General features: G+C 40.3%; 2 protein-coding genes and 1 long non-coding RNA gene across 10 annotated transcripts in view; 1 reads left to right on the top strand and 2 right to left on the bottom strand.

The window, feature by feature from the left end:
- Nucleotides 1-12,602, bottom strand: part of ECT2 (epithelial cell transforming 2) — a 28,524-nt gene extending 15,922 nt beyond the window's left edge. The window contains exons 1-14 of one of the 6 annotated variants that reach the window (XM_031614546.2): nt 12,499-12,602; nt 10,326-10,480; nt 9,294-9,373; nt 9,073-9,165; nt 7,979-8,161; nt 7,341-7,430; nt 6,259-6,366; nt 5,176-5,249; nt 4,935-5,065; nt 3,953-4,068; nt 3,716-3,778; nt 3,131-3,353; nt 1,635-1,771; nt 737-856 (exon numbers count right to left, since the gene is read on the bottom strand). In XM_031614546.2, coding sequence (XP_031470406.2) covers nt 737-856; nt 1,635-1,771; nt 3,131-3,353; nt 3,716-3,778; nt 3,953-4,068; nt 4,935-5,065; nt 5,176-5,249; nt 6,259-6,366; nt 7,341-7,430; nt 7,979-8,161; nt 9,073-9,165; nt 9,294-9,373; nt 10,326-10,455 — 1,548 coding nt within the window. In that variant the 5' untranslated portion in view covers nt 10,456-10,480; nt 12,499-12,602. Of the gene's footprint in view, nt 1-736; nt 857-1,634; nt 1,772-3,130; nt 3,354-3,715; nt 3,779-3,952; nt 4,069-4,934; nt 5,066-5,175; nt 5,250-6,258; nt 6,367-7,340; nt 7,431-7,978; nt 8,162-9,072; nt 9,166-9,293; nt 9,374-10,325; nt 10,481-10,908; nt 11,368-12,492 lie in introns of those variants that run through there. The other 5 variants (XM_031614548.2, XM_031614547.2, XM_090147720.1 and 2 more) reach the window with 5 other exon arrangements.
- A 2,620-nt stretch (nt 12,603-15,222) lies between these two features.
- NCEH1 (neutral cholesterol ester hydrolase 1) overlaps nt 15,223-18,906 on the top strand; it is a 19,433-nt gene continuing 15,749 nt past the window's right edge. Inside the window, exon 1 of the mRNA XM_031614552.2 lies at nt 15,223-15,451. Within this exon, the coding sequence (XP_031470412.1) occupies nt 15,314-15,451 (138 nt within the window). The 5' untranslated portion in view covers nt 15,223-15,313. The remainder of the gene's footprint in view (nt 15,452-18,906) is intronic.
- The window catches only part of LOC116243366 (uncharacterized), a 7,568-nt gene continuing 5,402 nt past the window's right edge, over nt 16,741-18,906 (bottom strand). For all 3 annotated transcript variants that reach the window (XR_016469773.1, XR_004169945.2, XR_016469774.1), the window contains one exon: nt 16,741-17,004. This is a non-coding gene — a long non-coding RNA (uncharacterized LOC116243366). The remainder of the gene's footprint in view (nt 17,005-18,906) is intronic.

Below are 18,906 nucleotides of genomic sequence, written 5' to 3'. Positions count from 1 at the left end.
TAAAATAACAAGTGTCAACTGCATAAATCTTTAAGATGGGACCAGTGCTCTGCCAAACACACATAGTCAGCACAGAAACAGATAACAAAACAGGCAATCCTAAAACCCACACAATTTCACAGTAAGCCTCTTAAGTCTATTAAGAGATGATAGCAAAATTCCTCTGGTTTACTAAACATACAGTTTTGAATCAATAGAAGCAGAGTCTAACAGTGTGTCTGAACTAGTCAGCTCTGCAACAAAATGGCATAATAGAAGTTAGGATTAAATGATATTTAGCACAGGTTTCCCTCACTGATTGCACCAAGGGTTGAGAAGAGTAAGAGCAAGCTGTTAAGCACGTATCAGCTTGATAAGGATCAAGCTTATTTATCCTCAGCTAATAACAGAAACAAGACAGCACAGCTGAAGTTCAGGTTTCCCCTTGAATTTAAAGGTTTCATCGCTAGTCTCCATTTGTTTCTTCTACTTATCTTCATTACACCAAAGTTGAGAAAAAACAGGCAACTGCTGTACCTAAGCAATTTTGAGTATGGTTCATAAATGGCAGTATTAAGCATAATACTCAGACTTCAGATACTTTTAAGAACTTCATTTACAAATTAAGTATATTTCAGATTTGCACTTAGTTCACCCTAATGAATCTGTATCCATTCAGTAGCTATGACTTAACACAAGCAGAAAGAATTTAAAGTTTGCATCATATCTTCCTCTGTAAAAGGAAGTTACAGTTTACCTTGATTTTAGTGTGTACATCAAGAATATCTGGAATGCTGCCAAATATAGTCTTAATCTCTTCCTGTGCAAGTATTGGTCCCCCAAGTTGTCCTTCCTTCTCCAACGGAACTTGAAATAACTGATGTATTAGACAAAGAATCATTACATCTTCCATGCATTGTATAAGAAATAGTTATTAAAACAATGGTGTTTTTTTTCCAGATCATAATTTCCTGCAGTCACAATATTGATACATCCTGCTCCCGCTTAACAAGAACAGATTGTGGAAGAGTCGTTTTCATATGCAAACACTAGGTTAGTTAACATTACTGTAGAATAATCTATTTTCTCCTCTTATCACACACATTCTTTAGGCATGATAATGAGCCACAGTGGAAGCAAACTTCCTAGGAACTGAAGCTCTTCCTGTTCTGCTCTTCTTGCAATAGCAAACAGGGTTACTGTTTTTTTCCACCTCTACACACTACTATCTTAAAAACCCAAGTCATGAAGAGCCTATTTTCTTAAAATTTAATATTTTCATATCAACTATAACTTCTAATCACAGAATGGCCAGGGTTGGAAGGGACCTCAAGGATCATAAATCTCCAACCCCCCTGCCACATGCAGGGCCACCAGCCTCCTCATTTAATGCTAGACCAGGCTGCCCAGGGCCCCATGCAATCTGGCCTTGAACACTTCCAGTGAACAGTATTTGAGATCTGCAGTTGGTTTATGACCTCCAAGCTTTATAATTAACATCTTTAATGCACCAGTAAAGTTGTAAGCTCATATACATCATTCCTCACATGCCTTTACTGCTCCAAGTTCCGAAAAGCCTAAAGACCACAAGTCACTTACTTAAACATTAGGAGTCTTATTACAATTGAATTGTACTTGCTGTAATACCAGCTCACCTGAATAATTGTTGTAAGAATATCAACATAGTTACTTTCTGTCTGATATAGTTCCTTTGCAACCTGCCATCTTGCAGACTGCTTTAGTGGAAGAGGAGTGGAGTTTTTCGATGGCCTTGCACAGGATTTCGGCGTTTCTGATTAAGAGATATTTCCAAAAGAAAACAGAGTTCTATTATAAATTAGAGTTCTTGAAAAGGTCATTCCCTCCAAGAGGGAAGCTTTCAGAATTCAAGGGAATTAAAAAAAGCTAAAAGGCTATTCTTTATTTGGTCATCAGAGCTCTGTCAAAAAATGACTTTATTAGTCCTATTATAGACTAATAGTAACGTGTTATTCCTCAGAATAAGTCTTAGACTATTAAACCACTCGTAAGCAATCTACAGACTGGTCAATGACTCAACCCTCTTACACTTAGTACCAACTGAAGGCTAAATGCTAAACATTATTTACACATGGGAGTTATATTTTTCTAATTTTGCTTTGCTACATCAAGTCTTTCTGTGCCTACCATCTTTACATTATATACGCAGCCCAAAACCACTGAATGAGATCAGTCTTTACAAGCAAAAACTGCAGCATTTCACTGTAGGCAGATGACTGGTGCAAGGGGAAAATGAGGTAGATGAGAAAAGAGGGTAATTTTTCTTAAAACTAAAGTTAACTTGGAACAGTCCACTATTTTTATGTACCTGCATATGTACTGGAGAGCAGAGATCTGTCACACCTACTTGATGTTTAAGTCCATTATAATCACAGCACCTTTTAAATAAGTGCTATATCTATTGTTTTCATAATATCACTTCCTGAAACTGTCCACTGATGTTGCATTAGAAGAAGCTTCTGTATGCAGAGTTATGAGAGTTTAGCATTAACTAGGAAATATCGTCATTGACAATGAGCTATGTTTCTCAGATTCCTTGACTTATGACTCAAAAGCTGTGCCTCTTTCAGATTGCTTACGTGATTTAGAATGGTTTAGGTTGGAAAAGACCTTAAAGATCACCCCCTTGTCATAAGCAAGGACACAAAATATTGTCCAAAGCCCCATCCAACAGGCCTTGAACATCTCTGGGGATGGGGCATCCCCAACTTCCCTAGGCAGCCTGTTCCAGTGTCTTACCATACTTACAGGGAACAATACCCTCTTAGTATCTAATCCAAATCTACCCTCTTCATTTAAAACCATTGCTTCTTATATACAAGATATAATATTTCTACAGTCTTTTAAAGTCTTCCTCTTTTAAGAGTACCAGTAACTCCTCTCTGTAAGTACTGTTGAATATGCTTATTGTGATGAAAAGAAGCAGCCTGACCTCTGTATCTGAACGCCTCACTTTGACCCTGCATCCCACACACTTCAAGGACAAAGTCTGGAATTACCCAGGAAACCTGTAGCAAATCCTGAAAGACTTCTCCATCACTACCATTATCACTTGCATGCAGAGATCTCTTAAACACTGCAAATGCACCTAAATGAAGGTCTTTAGCTATACCTCCATTGGTCGTGCTTGATTCTGGAGTGTTAGAAATGTCCAACAAGGATCCAAGAGAAAGCGAGTGTTCAGCTGATGGGCGCTTCCGAGGAGGAAAAGGTGACATGTCTGTTTCTCTAGTCAGCTGTGCAAGAGTCTCTTTCAAACGACGTCTTTTACGATTGCTGTTTGGAGTACTCAGAGAAAGCTGTGACACAGACTTTTTGAGGCCAGGACTCTCTGACTGTAGAGAAAGAAAGTTCAGTTTAGTCTTTTTACTTGCTGTTTCCAGCACAACTCAGGGCAAAGGTAGGTCAGATGAGCACACAAAACATTTTCTCCCCCTCAAGAAAACCAAAGCCCTATTTTTATTCTGTAAAAAAAATAGGAGTAATGCATTTGTTGTTTTGTTTTTGCTTTTGTTAAAACTTGGTTCAGCTTTCAGGAAACAACACGTTTTCTCAAATCAATACTCTAGGGGTAAGCTTACAATTCATTACCTGGGATTTAAAGGTAGCTTAAAAGAAATATTAACTTCTGGCCCCACACATACTAATTTGTACCATCAAGTACAAGCTGTGTTGAACTCATTCATATAATACATACCTTCTCAAATAAATACATGGACTCTCCAGCTCTGGCGTCCATTTGAATGCTTCCCCAGAACCACTGAAGAACAAGGAAACCACACATTAAATCACAGTGTTAAAAACATTCAGAGTAATGTATGTAGTATTATGACAATTTGCACACTGAATGCAAACAAGTAGCTTAAGCTAAAGAAAAAAGTCTCACATGGAGCAGTATACACAAGTATTCCTTCAAGAATCTGTAAGCACTAACCTCTTGCTTTACAATATAAAGTTTCTTTAAAGGTTCAAATGGAATCTCTTTCACTGTATTTTCTTCAACCACTAAGTGTGTACACCTTTCATCACCAACTGGTAAATAACATCCTCCTATAGAAATAAGGAAACAAAGAGGTAAATTGCAAGACAAAATAATATTATTGTTAAAGTTGTTTGCTTGATAGCTTTACGGCATGTAGTATCAAGGACAGAAGAGCCAAGGAAGAAAAACTTGCAAAATACCCCATACATTACCAGCAGCAGACAGCTTCTAGGAAGTAAAAAGCAGCAAACATAGTGAAGTACATATAGAAAGTGTTGAGAGAAGGCATAGTTGAGGGCATTTAAACCTCTCTGGAAATAAACACTATGCTTTACTGAAAACCTTGTCTTCCTTATTTGTAGAACAAGGTAGGTATACTCTATGTGACACAGAGGTTCTAACATGAATATTCTTATAAAATCTTTAGAGAAAAAAGGTCAGGGAGAAAGAAAAAAGAGCCAACTTCCATGTTATGAGGACAATTTGCTATTACAAGCTTGCTGCATTCCCACATCAGTAGTTCTATTGCATATATGTCTAGCAACACAAGGCTGGAACCACTGTTACCTATTACCTCATGACTGTTCAGACATGAATGTATAATAGTCTTAACGTAACCCTATGCTACCAAAAAACTCAAACATCACCTGTCAAGTATTTCACCAGTAATATTTCATACCAAGTTGAAAGTTCCCTAGGATATTTTCAAGCATCCTGTAATTTCTTTTAAGATGGCCTAGCTTCAATCAGTTTAAGTAGTTTCAATTCTTCAACAGTTGTAAGAACTTAAGACATCTAAAAATCAATTCAGAGCTTCCTACATTGAAGATCCTTCATTAATGCTTTAGGATTCATGATCCAGGATTTTGTTTCAGTGAAATCTTTCAGCCATAAATCCCATTCATTTCAAAGGTCAGCATTCACAAACAATAACCTTGCATTTCTGTCATTTCTTCCATGTTTGCTTTCTCTTCATCAGAGAATCCAAGGAAACTTAGCAAGCAGTCCTGGAAGGGAGGAACTTTGAACTGATTTCTAATATCATCGTCAGCTGCACAGAAGTCCCTAGAAAAAGGGTGCACAAAAGTCACTAAATCAGTACAGCACTACTTAAATTCCCAATACTACAAGTGAACAGGTCATAAGTTCAGGGTTGAAAAAAAGTAAATACCTACATTTCATTCCTTTTCTCCCAAGCTTTATAAATCCACTCAGCTTTCATGATAGGAGTACCAAGACTTACAGCAATCTACAAAACAAGAAGTAGATAAATGGCAACAAATAGTTTCCTATTTAAGTTCCTTCCATGCCAAGAAAAATTCTAACATAACTTTTACTTTTCAAGACACATGCTTCAAAAAAAATAAGTGCACTTATTTCCTTCAAAAATTATCTGACAGCAAAACCTAGAAGATGCATCTCTTCAGTGACTAGAAGACAGGACCAATAGCTACTTTGAAATTTACTCAGAAGTGCATTATTAGTCCAATATTCTTCACCATAAGCAAAAAAACAAAATCAAGTCACAGTTCCAGCAGAATACAGAATCTTTCCTGCTTCCTATACTTTTTTAGTAAGATGTACATCCCAGTCTGCTTTTACTAAATAGGAACCAACTAGTCAAGAGACTGCAGAGTTACCAAACATTTCCCTTTGAAGTGGCAAAAAAAACCACCAAAAACCTGTTTGAACAGAGATAGAAAGTAGGTCTTCTCTTTCAGTTCAAAGATTAGATAGAGACATCTGGGAAAAATAACAGTTAAACAGCTCAAGGAAGGGAGAGTCCAGGAACATGGACACTTGTCATTAATCAAGTTACAATACCTTGTCAACTGAATGCATCCTGATGATGCCTTTTCAGCATTGACAGATAAAAAGAATTATACAGATATTTACACATAAATGAAGACTTGAAAGCTTACGCATAACGAAAGTTTTTTTAAAGATGTGCAGAAATCAAGTACTGAAGTTTCACATAAGTTACTTCAAAGTTTATTTGCCTGTTCAAAAAAAGATGATCAAGCACATCATAATAATAATTTGGTTGATGCTTAAGCAATGACATTACCTTAACACTTTGGTTTCTGTTAATTACAAAGCTTGTCTGCTACAGAGAAAAACTCTGCATTCAGGGAATTTTTTTAGATCTAAGAGACAAATAGGTATCCAAGATGAACACCAGATGGAGATGAATTTGCAATTTGTTACAAGAATGAAATTGAGAAAGCTCTCACTAAGTACCATTCAAGCTTACATACTCTGAATTTATCTCCATGTGTTGAATTAGCCACCAGATGTGTAACTTTTGAATTGAAGTCCTTTCGAATAATTCCACCCATATGATGAACTAAGGTCACCAGCTTAACCTGCAAAATAAAGAAAAAATAAGCTTACAGTCTGTCTTTTGAAATACAGCGTAGAGTGAGAAAGGTACAAGAATAATTTACAAAACAGGTGATAGGTTACATTAAATGGCTAGGACTAGAAACGCTCCAGTTTGTTCTCTTTGTTTTTAAGAAGCTATAACTGATATAAGAACTACTCATTGGCATCCCCCTTTCCCTTATTTTTTTAATTATTGTAGAGATCCTTGTTATGTAACTTGTCAAAGACTTCAAGCCATCAATTCACTGGTGATCAATATCACGCATGATGTCTTCATTATTTCACATAATATAAATTTGAGGCATGTTATCCTCAATGACTGGGTCAGTTCTACCTGAAGGGACAGCTACTAGAATTTACATAAAAGATGGCAAGTTGTCCAGTCTGCATCCAAACATTGCTAGCCCTAAGAGCAAGTTAAGAATTTATATACTTTTACTTAGTCCAAAAATTAAACTACTGACTGCCAGGCATCCAACAGGAATATCATGCACCAATTGCATGACTGAGAAGGTAAAGCACTAGAGTACAAGACTACCTCATGCTTACTTAGGTCAAGACTCAAGTCCTAATAGCATGACAGCAAGATACAACAACAGCAAGTACTCTGAATAGTACTGAAAAGCTTTACCTGATCACACTATTTCCTATAAAAGTACAAGAACATTATTGGGTAAATAAGATCTTATCAAAAAGCCTGCATCTACAAGTGTTTAAACAGCTACAACTCAGTACTTATTACATCATTCCAATAAAAAGTGACTTTAGTAAAGTTTTGTTACTATCTATTGGTGTCATTGCCTTTGGATGAGCAACAGGAGAACAAAGCAGCTCATTCCCAACATAGAAGTTCTAGTCATGGTTAAATCCTACAGGTGATAGAACAGAAGAGCATTATAAAATCACACTTAGCGTAGCTTTACCCATGTAAAGGGAGAAGAAAAAAAATTCTTACTAATTCATCTTTCTTCCTGAATCCTGTAAAGCAGAGTACCAAGTTCAACATACTTGCACAGTACAGTGGACGGCATGAGAAAGGTAAAGGCTGAAAGAAGATGAAATTGGCTCATCAGTTAAAAGTATAATGATAAATATTTTAACAGAAGCAGTATTTTTAATATAGTAGTGTTATTCCTAGTATTAAAGCATATGAAACGCTAGTCCAAGCCTGCATTTTGAGTTCTGCATCAGCTTCAGACATAGCTGTAGTGATAAAATAACTAGAGAACTTCCAAATTCCCAAGGCAGTACAGTACATCACACATTTTCTCTGCCCCAATCCACCTTCCTTTAAGTGAGGACTTTTAAAAATAAGTGTCTATTAGTACATACTTGTGGGATTATGCTTTATGAAAGACAGCATACAACAACTCTCACAGCTACAGCAGTAGAGTTGTGATCTTACCACTATCTGGCCGTGATTTCTCATTAGATACAGTAATCTAACATGATACTAAAAAGCTTACTTTTCTCCAACTTACCTAGATGACAATATTTGTGATTCACAAAGCAAAGATGATTATTTCTAACACTTCATACTTATAACTCACTGCATGAGAGAGCTACTCAGCTGATCTCATAAGCAGCACATACCTCTCCTTTTTGTGCACAGTGCAGTACTACTGGTGGCCCAATGACACGGCAGTCTGCTTTGCAGAGGTTGTTAAAGATGGAGCCTTGGAAGTCTGTTACAACGAAGACAGTCTCAAATTCTGGGGAATCACAATCTCCAAGCTCTTCTATTGTATTTGTCTTTATGTAGGGAACTTTAATTTCCTTAAGCACAACAGGGAGAGACAGGATGTTATTCAAGCAACATACTTGAATTAGGATCAATTTTTATTTTTGACCATTATGAAAGTGTAAAATTCAGACTCTGAAAGACATACTATCAAAAAGATAGACAAAAGCTAGATGAGAAACATTGTTTTCTAGTATAAGAATAGCTATGAAGTGCATAAAAACAATTCTTAAAGCAATTCCTGCCTCTGAAGAATAAGAAAATGTAATTACTTAAGTAGTTTTACTTATCAGTTCACAGTGACAACATAGCAATGACAAATAACTACAGATAGGGAGAAAAAGAGAAGGAAAATGAAATGTCTCCCTTCAGACAGTCACAATAACTTAAGGTGCTTCTGGATGCAATTAAAAAGCAACACTCAGCTTGTAACAGCTAGCTCCATGCTGCATATATCTAAAAAAACAGAAGTCAGTTAAGTTCATTGCTCAGTATTTCTAAAGACTTAACTACATTGTCTATCAATCACAAGTTCCAGATTTTATTTCCTAGGTTTTGGTTTTTTTAATAAAAAGAAAACAGAATTACGTCTTAAGATTAAACACAACTTTCAAGTGAAAAATAAGACAGTTAGCCAATCATGAAGCCAGTCTATAGTGAAAACTTGTGTTAGCTGAGTAAGCATGCATTTGGATGTCTCCACTGATTTCTCACCCCTCTAGAAAACAGCTACTGAAGAGATGCAGATAATGCTTCCTTGATAGATGTTTGAAAAAGTTGGAGAAAGTTTTGAGAAGATTGAAAAGTTGTAAGCGATACCATCAAACATTCGCACAACTTGTGACCATTACCCCAATTAACATCAATTAGAAGAGTCCACACATTTCAGTCCCAGTGAAGTGCAACATGCCGCATGCAATCACATGTGTTTAATTGCATGACATACCATATGGGCAATACTTTTTATTAGTTTTTCTTCAGATTTACCAGGGCTAGTTTCCTTTATCTTAATAACTGGCACTTCCATTATCCTAATGGTCTGTGGAAGAAGAGAACTTTAGTACAGAACCACATTGGTTAGCAGAAATCTGAAAAACGACATCTCATTTCAGTATTTATTTTTTTCCTCTTTTGAGAAAAGCAAGAAAACAACCTCAGACACCATACCTCCAAGGCTTTCAGAAGCTCCTCACGCTTCCCTGCTTCCTGAACCAAAACCACTCTTGTTTCTATTTGAGGCATTTCTTCTGTTTATAGAGAAACAAGGATAACATCCATATTTCAATAGAAAAACCCATGTTAATTCTAAATCAAGCAATAATATCTAGAAGAAGCTGACTACAGCCTTTTCAAGACAGCTTATTTATCAGGAACAATCCTGAAAATAAGTGTTGCCTCAAGAAGACTGCTCTGACATGAAGACACGCTCAACTGACCATACAACATAAATTTCTAATATGTGGTACAAAAAATATCCTTTAATCATGACCATAAAGTCAAAGTAAAATTGACTTGATGCTTGTAACAGAATTAAATAGCAAGACTTGCTGCAAGATAGATTGTATCTTTCCTAGCTTCTATGCTCCTAGCTAACAAGGCTCACTATTGCCTAATAACTAATCAGTTTAACAAGGGAATATGAGAAGCAAAATTAGTTATCTTGTTCTTTTTTCCCCATGTATCAATAAGTTTTGAAATGAAAGGAAGGAGGGGCAAGCCTCCAACAGTTATTTGATCAAGAAGATTGACTGTTTTGCAGGAAAACAGAAATACTTTAGTGTGTTTTCTGTTGGGTTTTGGTTGCTTGCATTTTAGGATTAGTTAATAAACTAAATAAATTTCAAACCCAAGATTATTAATCTTTTTAAAGGCTACTTATAATTTTGCACAACAGAGCAACTACAGTTTCCAAACACTTGCATCAGTTTATCACTTAAAATTATTTATTCCATAGAAGTATCTTTTGATATATTAGCAAGAAGACCCATTTAATTTCATGGCTATAAGCCAAAATTTTGATAACAAAAAGTGTTTAAAATTAAGACTCCTCCTTTGCTAGTGGAAGGATCCCAAACCAACACCCTTTAGGCTACACTACATACAACAGCAGTTCAGCAAAGCACTTCCAGTTTTCCAAAACTTAATGCTCACAGAGTAATCAGTCATTGTAAAACGTGGGTCTTAAATTTCTTACATCACCTTCAATGTCCACAACAGATCCAGGAAGCACATTCTCTTTGGAGTTTTCTATAGTTTTTGAATCAAGAACAGAAGAATCAGCCAAGAGGCTCCTCCCGCTTTCAGACACCAGAGTACTGCTGTCAGCCATGATTACTTCTTTCTTTCTTCAACAGCTAGAAGATAGATGTGCTCATTTAAGCTACAGTTGCTAAAAGGCTCCTTAATGATCCCCATGACTAAGGCTGTCAGGAGTAACTTCAGACTTCCAAAAAAGTTTGCTCAGTAAAATCCCACTCAAACTGACAGAACAGTTACAGAAGGAGTCACAGAACTGGTAGAAAGGATTGCCCATAAGTCTATTATGGAAATAGTGAAACATCAGCAAAAGAATTAGAGAACATAAAGTACTTTGCCAAGCTTTGAGTTTTCATGTGAACAGAATTACTTCTGTCACATAAAAACAAGCATCCATAAGGAAGAACCAACGGTTTGCAAGCAAAGGGAAATCAGGTTTCTCAAAATGAATCAAAGCCTCTACAAAGCTATTAAGCTTGCATGTAGAGGTATCCACACAATCAAGGCTACTGCCCTACATTATTACAGCATTGTAGATGTATCCATCATTAGATGCCTTCTGTCTTCTCACAGATAGATTCCCATCCCTCCTTGTTCATCAATGCGATGATCTGGAAGAACATAGCTCTTAATTCTTTCTTTCTGCATGGGTATCTGCCTGAATCTTGAACCTGAAAACATGTTCTAAGACACCTGTCCATGAAACAGCACATTTTCTTTCCTGCACGAAGCAAGAAGTACACATGTCCTCTGATTCATCAGTTACGTTAACATAAGTATTTACAAAGCAATATCAAGAATTACCTAGAATAACCCCTATAACCAAACTGCTGTAGTATAACAACTCTCTGTATCACTTTAACTGAAGAAGTGCTCCTACATTTTAAGTGTCCACTAATAAAAAGCAGTTGCCAAAAGACACATTAAAGCACTGCTTGAAAGAGGATTCATGAAGTAGCAAAACTTCATTTTTTAATTTTTTTTTTTTTTTTTTTTTTTTTTTTTTTTTTTTTTTTTTTTTACAGAGACAGTGGTGAGGTGCTGGAACAGCTGCCCAGAGAGGTTGTGGATGCCCCATCCCTGGAGGTGTTCAAGACAAGGTTGGATGGGGCCCTGGGCAGCCTGGTCTAGTACTAAATGGGGAGGTTGGTGGCCCTGCATGTGGCAGGGGGGTTGGAGATTCATGATCCTTGAGTCCCATCTAATCCTGGCCATTCTGTGAAAACTTGAGAGCAGCACAAGCTGTGCAATACCTACCCAGTTACATGGGAAAGTAAGAACTGGAAGACAAATGAAGCACATGTTCTGGCAGGACAACAACATAGGAAGAAAAAGAAAAGCTACTTAACTGCAGAGTTAGATCACAAACTCTCCAATTAAGTCTACTGTCAATTTAAATGCCTACAGATTTCTTCACAAATTCAGATATTATCATTGAAACAACTCCTGTCCTATTGCTGTAGTTATACCTAGAGACATATCAACAAATACACACTTCCAGAGAACCTTACTGTGTGTTACAAAGTAATCCACACTTCGAGTTGGGCATTGATTTTCTAGATGGTTTTCCCAGTTTATTCATGTGCTTTCATTCTGGATGCTTTAAGCTCTGTTGTAACAGCCCAGATTAGTCAGTAACACAGCAAAGCTAATCACCAGAGCCACACACGGCAGTGCCAAGGCACAGAACAAACAGCACACACAGAAGACGTGCACACAGCAACTTCTCCTTACATAAGAGGGAACAAGAAACCTGAAAACGCTTATAAACTATCTCCCTGCGCTTTGGAAAAAGCTTGAAAATTACGAGATAAAAAGCACTCTAGAATCAAGGCTTAGGGGAGGAGCTGTCACCAAGCTCTCTAAAGGGGGCACGGTGCACACATGCTCTGCAGGTGGGGTGACGCCGCCAGCCGCTGCAGCGCTCACGGGCCGCCAGGTGCCAGCAGGCCGGGCCTCCCTTCCGCTTCGGGCGGCCGCCGCCCCACAGGCGACGCCGGGCCCCCCCACGGCGCCCGCACACGGAGATACCCTCCTTGGGCTCCGAGCCCCGAGCCCGACCCGCCGCACGGCTCCGCGCTCCCCTCCGACCCGCACGGCTCCCCCTCACCGCCACCTGCCACCGACCGCAACAACCACCGCCACCATCAGCCACCGTCACCGATTCAAAAAGCGAGCCGCCGCACTAAGCGCGCCGCCCATTGGCTGTCCGTCACATTTCTGTTCTATAATCCTCCTTCTCATTGGGCCGCTGGAGAGCCCCACCCCCATCCGAGGTACCCGAGAGCAGGTTGCTGACTGGGCGGGGCGTGCTGCGCGCTGATTGGCTGCTGGCGGGTTTCGAACTCTTACAACGGTCGCGGGGTCGGGGCCCTGCTGAGGCGCGTCGGTCTCCGCCGCCTTTCCCGTATCGCCAGGCGGACCGAAGTGTCTCAGGGCACCGCCGGCCTCTCCTCGAAACGCCTTTGGGCTTCGTGAAAGAGATGACAAATAGTGATGTTATCCATCATAAAAAATAGGGAAAAGCGGATAGTGACGATAGCAGGTGTTTATGCGACTGAAGGTTTGCTGGTGAAGCGTATGTAAGTGAGGATTATTTTCTTGAGGACAAGATTTCAGACATGGGGGCGGTCACTGCAGTTTTGACATTTCAGTCAACCATTAGTTGTACAGCGACCGTATTTCATACACAGCAGTCACAGCGACGGCTTACAGCCAAAGTTAAACCTTGAAGGCAACAGAACGGAAGTGTAAACCTTCAGCAGACAAATAACATCTCCCAGCTCATGTGAAGAGCGGATGGGCATGGCCTGTTTTGTGAGCGCATGTGAAAATCTAAAGTCACAATCTCATACAGCAACAGGAGCATTCTAATGAACCTCTTAAGCCATCCTTCCTGGGACTGAGAGCCAAATTTTTGGTGGCGATCACTTAAGAAGAGTAGCTAAGAATTATTTTAACAAAACGCTTTTATTCTCACCAAAGCTTAGATCAGACGTGATGACAAAATAATGACTATTCCTTCTACGTCTGACGTTTAGAAATCTCACTGCTTTTCTTTATAAAAGGCTCTAAAATACAAGCACCTATTATTATTTTTTTTGTTGTGCAGAATGTAGTGAGCAGCTGAAACTTGCTGTTCCTTCCAGTTATCTAGACATCAATAACTCACGAATATAACATTTATTCAATAGTTAAACAGTCTCCCCTTGCAATAAAACCCACAGGAAGAAAATTCCAGGAGATTAAATCACTCCCTGAGTCCAATCACATAATCTCCGTGAGAGCAGTGATGTAACACCTTCTGGAAGAAGCCATGCAACCACAAGAGAAAAGCTGTTGTGATGCCAAGAGGCCTGAAGGGAACATCAGTATCCTGTGTTGTTGTGAGCTGGGTGTGCTGCTATTGTTTGGGTTTCTTGGTGAGGTCTTGCTGGTTCTTGGCTTCAGGGTGTGAGTTTATGTAGACAGACTGCCCATCCACTAGAAAAATTGCAAGCACTTGGATTTGGGTTGAAATTTATTTGATTTTTTTGCCATTGTTTTTAAAGAAAGGAATCTTTCTCAGACTAAAGCATTCTATGTTTTCAACTAACTGCCACGAACATAAATTCCACTGGATATATTTATTCCAGCTAGCAAGAGCAATAGATTTCAAAAAAGTGAGAGAGGAGGGATATGTGTGGGGGTCACTTGGAGCATGAGAAACACAGAAACCTGTTTTCTAATAGATAAGTAGACAAGAAAGGAGGACAAGACCCAGGTTTGAAAAAGGCAGCTACTGAAGGGTCCTGGATGCGGAGCTGAGGGGACGGATGTCCCGGAAAGAAAGAGAATGGGAGTATGCCAAGCAGGAGAGAAGGACAAGAGATACAAGTGTGAGCACTGCACAGTACTGAAAAGAACAGCTCAGAGCCTTGAGACCTCAGGAATCTCACCTTACACTGCTTTCTGGGCACAGTTGTTTTCATAACAGCCCTCTCCTATCTGTAGTTTACTTAAAACTGTAGGTGGACCTTATAGAAGTTCAGTCTGCTGTTGTTGAAGATGAAGGATGCTTGAGATACTTACTTCCTCACAAATATCAGAAAGTTTATTCTGCTGCATTTAGAATTGGTGAAGCTCTACTTTAGTTCCAGTAAAGTTGGCCTAGTGGCTGACCTTTTACTTCTCAGGAGCATCTTTTTCCTTTATTGACACTTCTTGTCAATTGTTAAAGGAAGCTCGTCTTTTCCTGGACCCTGCTAAATTCCCAAGTGGCTTTTTAGTATTGTGAATTAGTTTTTAAAAGCAATGTTAACTGTTAAAACTGATGCTCCTTCTTTGGATTACATTCATAACGCACATGACTTTGCTTATTTAAATAAATATTTACATTTGCTCTGTGACTAAGCCTTAAGTAGGCATTTAATTTATGCCCAGACTGAATTCTGTAGCATTTGTTTCCCGCACGGTGCAACAAGAGGATTCGTGCCTGACACGAAAGCACTTATGGGGGTGAAAAAGACCTATTCAGAAGAATTTGTCTTCCCTACAAACGGCTCTGTGTTAAACTAGAATCCGTTACTGAACTCGGGAAGAAAAAAACCCCACTTCAAGACAAAATTACAGAATAAATCATCATAATAAATCCGTCTCCATTTAAAAACCCAGGCACCGCTTCGCCTGCCTAAAATGCAGGTGTTCCCCGACCGAGACGTCGTGCGCGGCCGGAGCTCGGGGCGGGGATGCGGCGGGGCGGCCCCGGGCAGCGGAGCTCCGCGGCGCGGCCTCCCCGGAGGGCGGGCGGGTCTCGGGCGGGGCGGCGGCTGCGCGGGCGCGGAGAAGGCCCCGCCGCCACCCCGCGCTCCCGCACACGCAGGCGGCGGCTCGGGGCGGCGGGCGCGGAAGCGCCGGGACTTCCTCCGGCGGAGGCCGCTCCCCGCGGGGCGATGCGGGCCGCCTGGGTGCTGCTGGCGGCGCTGGGCGCCCTGGCCGCGTATTACATCTACCTGCCGCTGCCCGGCACCGTGTCGGACTCGTGGAAGCTGATGCTGCTGGATGCCACTTTCCGGGCGGTGCAGCAGACGGTAAGGAAACGCCATCGGAGCCCATCGCCGGCACCGCGGGATCGGGCCGTCCTGCGGTACCCGGCCTGCCCGGGCGCAGAGATCGGTGCCGCGTCCCCCCGGCCGCGCGGGGGGCGAGGCCGGGTCCCGGGCGGCTCCTGCTTTTGTCCTCGTCGGGCAGTCGGGCGATTGTTCACTGCTGGCATCCAGCCGCCCTGCTGGCTTTGTGATGGAGGTTTTCCTATGTGCTGCAAGCTGTTTTCCGACCCCGGGGGTTTAGGTCAGAATAATTAATGGCTTGTACTTCCATGCGCTAACCGATGCCTTAAGGAAAGAAGATGTAGGGAAACTATTTCAAACGTCGAAATCAAGTGGCCTGTATTTGAAACTGTATTAGTCAACAAAACCCTTTCAGAATAGCTGTTTTTGCTATAAAACACGATTGTTTTGTTGCTTTATGATCTCTCCCTCACTTTCACTCACTGTGTGTGTGCTGGCATGAAAACAGGAGATCACGAACTTCTGATGATGGCTTCAGCTATGAGCTTGGTTTTCTGCCAGGCTGACCTGATCTTTGACAAGGACTGATCAGTTGTGGTCACGCCTGATTTAGGGTACTGTCTGTGTCAAAGTATTTCAGTCTTTTTTCCTAGCAGCATTTCAGTTCATTATGTTGTCCCTAAAACCTTCAACAGCTTCCATGTTGAGAGCATCGGGAGATGCAGAAAGGATGAATTCCTGGGCAGAGGGCTCATAAACAGATACCAGAAGGACTAGGTGGGAAGGTATCTTCTATATTCCTAACAGTAACTGTGGAAGCAGGATGACAGTGTCCAAGCTTGCATACTCTCCCTGAATAGCTTCTCTGGCTGCCACTTTTGCAGTCAGAGTTGGGACTAGATGTAGATTGAACTTTAGATGTCCTTGTTCATCACAGGGTTGTTGGACTAGATGACCTTTAAAGGTCCCTTCCAATTCAGATGATTATTTGATTTTCAATAGGCCGCTCAGCTGAGCCACTGGGATGTGAAAGAATAAAGCTTTTTGTTTATATACTCTCCCTTAAAGAAATGATACTGCCATGACAGGTAAATTATGTAGACATAGCCTACAACAGCATGTTTTCCATTAAAAAGCTGTGGCGTGACATGCACTTGCTTTCTGCTGGTAACTGAATTAACAACACATACCTTTACAGGGGAGCTGGAAGTTTAATAATTGGAAGGGCTACAATGGTCACAGCGTCCTGCCTGCAGAATACGTGGTAACCTTTCTTCCAGCAACGCCTGAATCAAGTCCATAACCTCTAGCTGAAGGAGACCTATCTTTAGAAAATCATATGACTAACTCTATGTATGTATACTGCTGTTGGCTTATGTACACATTCTGTTTGCTTGTGGTTTGCAAGGCATAGCTGGATGAGTCTCAGTGTCTCTAGGTTGGAGGGAGAAGGCAATCCCATCTTTTCTAGGGTATCCTGGAGGTCTTCCTCCCAGAGGAGCTGGCAGAACACAGTCTGCCCTGGTGGCAGCTGGAGCAAACTGGCAGCACTGAGGTGCCCACATCTGCGACCTCTGTTAGGGGAAAGCGATAACTTGTTAGACAGTTGTTCCCATCTGTGGCCTGAGAAATATGATTACATACAGCAAGGAAATTTTACTAAATATCAGCCACAAGCAGCTTCCAGAGCACAAGAAGGAATGAGTGGCTTTTAGACAGATGTGTAAAGCATCAGCGAGGCAATAGCGGTGCCCTGAACCACAGAACAGGTAAACTTTGGGGTTTTCTTTCCAGAGAGAGCAAAATGAGGTGCTATCTTTATGTTTAGAAGTCTTTCCAACTCTGAGAGGTTGCACAAAGTCAGCAATAAGTGACTGCCATTAAGAATGAACTGTGTGAACTGAAGCTAAGATTGTAGAAGTTAAACCTGAGTACTTACTGTGGTAGACAGCTTTAGTGTGTGTATATAAAATCAAGTGTATGTCCTTCTGTAGAGCTGAGCTTCCCTTTTCTTTGTCTACCGGAGGTTGCAAGACCAAATGATTTAACGATGCTCTAAGTGTGACCATTGAACTTTCACCTACTTCTGAATGTATTTTCAGCTTGCTATTTATTACTTTCCTTTGTAGGTTTGATAGCCAGACAGAAGTACGTCACTAAGTGATTTTTATTTTAAAACCTCCAAAGTACAATAAAATCCCTCTTTCCAAAGCATGAAACAAATTTTATGTGCTCTAAATACAGTTGTTTCCCTATTCTGAAATAGATTTGTGCTGACTCTGACAATCGAGCATGACAAGTTCTTGTTAGGGATAATGTGCTTGTTTTCTCACTCCTTTTATAAGCACTACCAATAAGACACACTGAAACTGGCACTGCTTTTCAGTGTGCTAATTATAAGGTGCTGCATTTCTGCATAGAGTTTTGTTTCAGGCAGCTAATAAAGTTCCTTTACAGGCTTGGGACTGACTCAGTGCCCTAGATCAGAGCAAAACCCAAGTGTTTACGCATTATCATGTGGCTAAAAATGCATAATGCTTATAGGGCAGTTTTCATAACTGTTTCACAACATATTACAAAAGGGAGCTGGTGCCATTGTCCCAATCTTACTTTGGGGGAAATGCAGACAGTGCCTTATTTGAGGTCACTGAAAATACTAGAGCTGGATGTTCAGAGCCCTATTCCTGTCCTGAGTGTAGTATACTGTGCTGCTCTCAGAATGAAATTACAGTCTTCAGCTTCGTGTTATTAACAAATTGGTGCATTAGCTTAGAATGAGAATAATCATTCTCATCTGTCTTAAAATGGGACTTGGCCACAGTTTTATAGAAAACTGCAATGTTACACAGAAGTTTTTGGTCAGAAATGAAAGATAGTGAACACACGTGTATGTAAGACTGTCAGAACTCAGCTTCACTGAAATCTGGACAGCCACAGAAAACTACTTGGGATTACAGGACTGAGCAATAAGTTAAACCATTAGAATTGTTTTACATGGTATCTGTCAAGAAGGGCCTAAAGCAACATTTCATAATTCTGCTGTTAACAGCACGATTGATAGAGGCAGCTCTCCTTTTCATTACCATTCTCCCTTCTTGGAGTGAAGAGAGCAGCATATGTTTATTTAATAAGCCCTAAGTTATTTCTGAACCACACTATCAAGGTAGTTGCTATTCTGATGCAAGAAAGGAAGAAAGGGTTTTTTTAAATTATTTTTTTTAATATATTTTTTTAAACTGGCACAGCTAACAGGTTTGGAAGGACAAGCACGTTGGCATCCAGGCTGTCAGGCAGGCATATATGGAAGAATTTAGACAGCTGTAGAGGGGAGAAAAGTATCCTTGTACTTCTCATCAGCTAAGAAATGCTGCTTTATGCTGCTCTGCCACTTGCTTCCTTTTAGAATAAAATCTAGGGCATGGGGCATCAACATTCAAGAGTAGAGAAAACAGTAATTAGTTCCATCTAACATTTCA

Source organism: Phasianus colchicus, chromosome 10 (genome assembly GCF_987193195.1).
Source record: "Phasianus colchicus chromosome 10, bPhaCol1.hap1.1, whole genome shotgun sequence".
Taxonomy (NCBI): domain Eukaryota; kingdom Metazoa; phylum Chordata; class Aves; order Galliformes; family Phasianidae; genus Phasianus; species Phasianus colchicus.
This window is presented reverse-complemented; position numbering and strand designations above follow the sequence as displayed.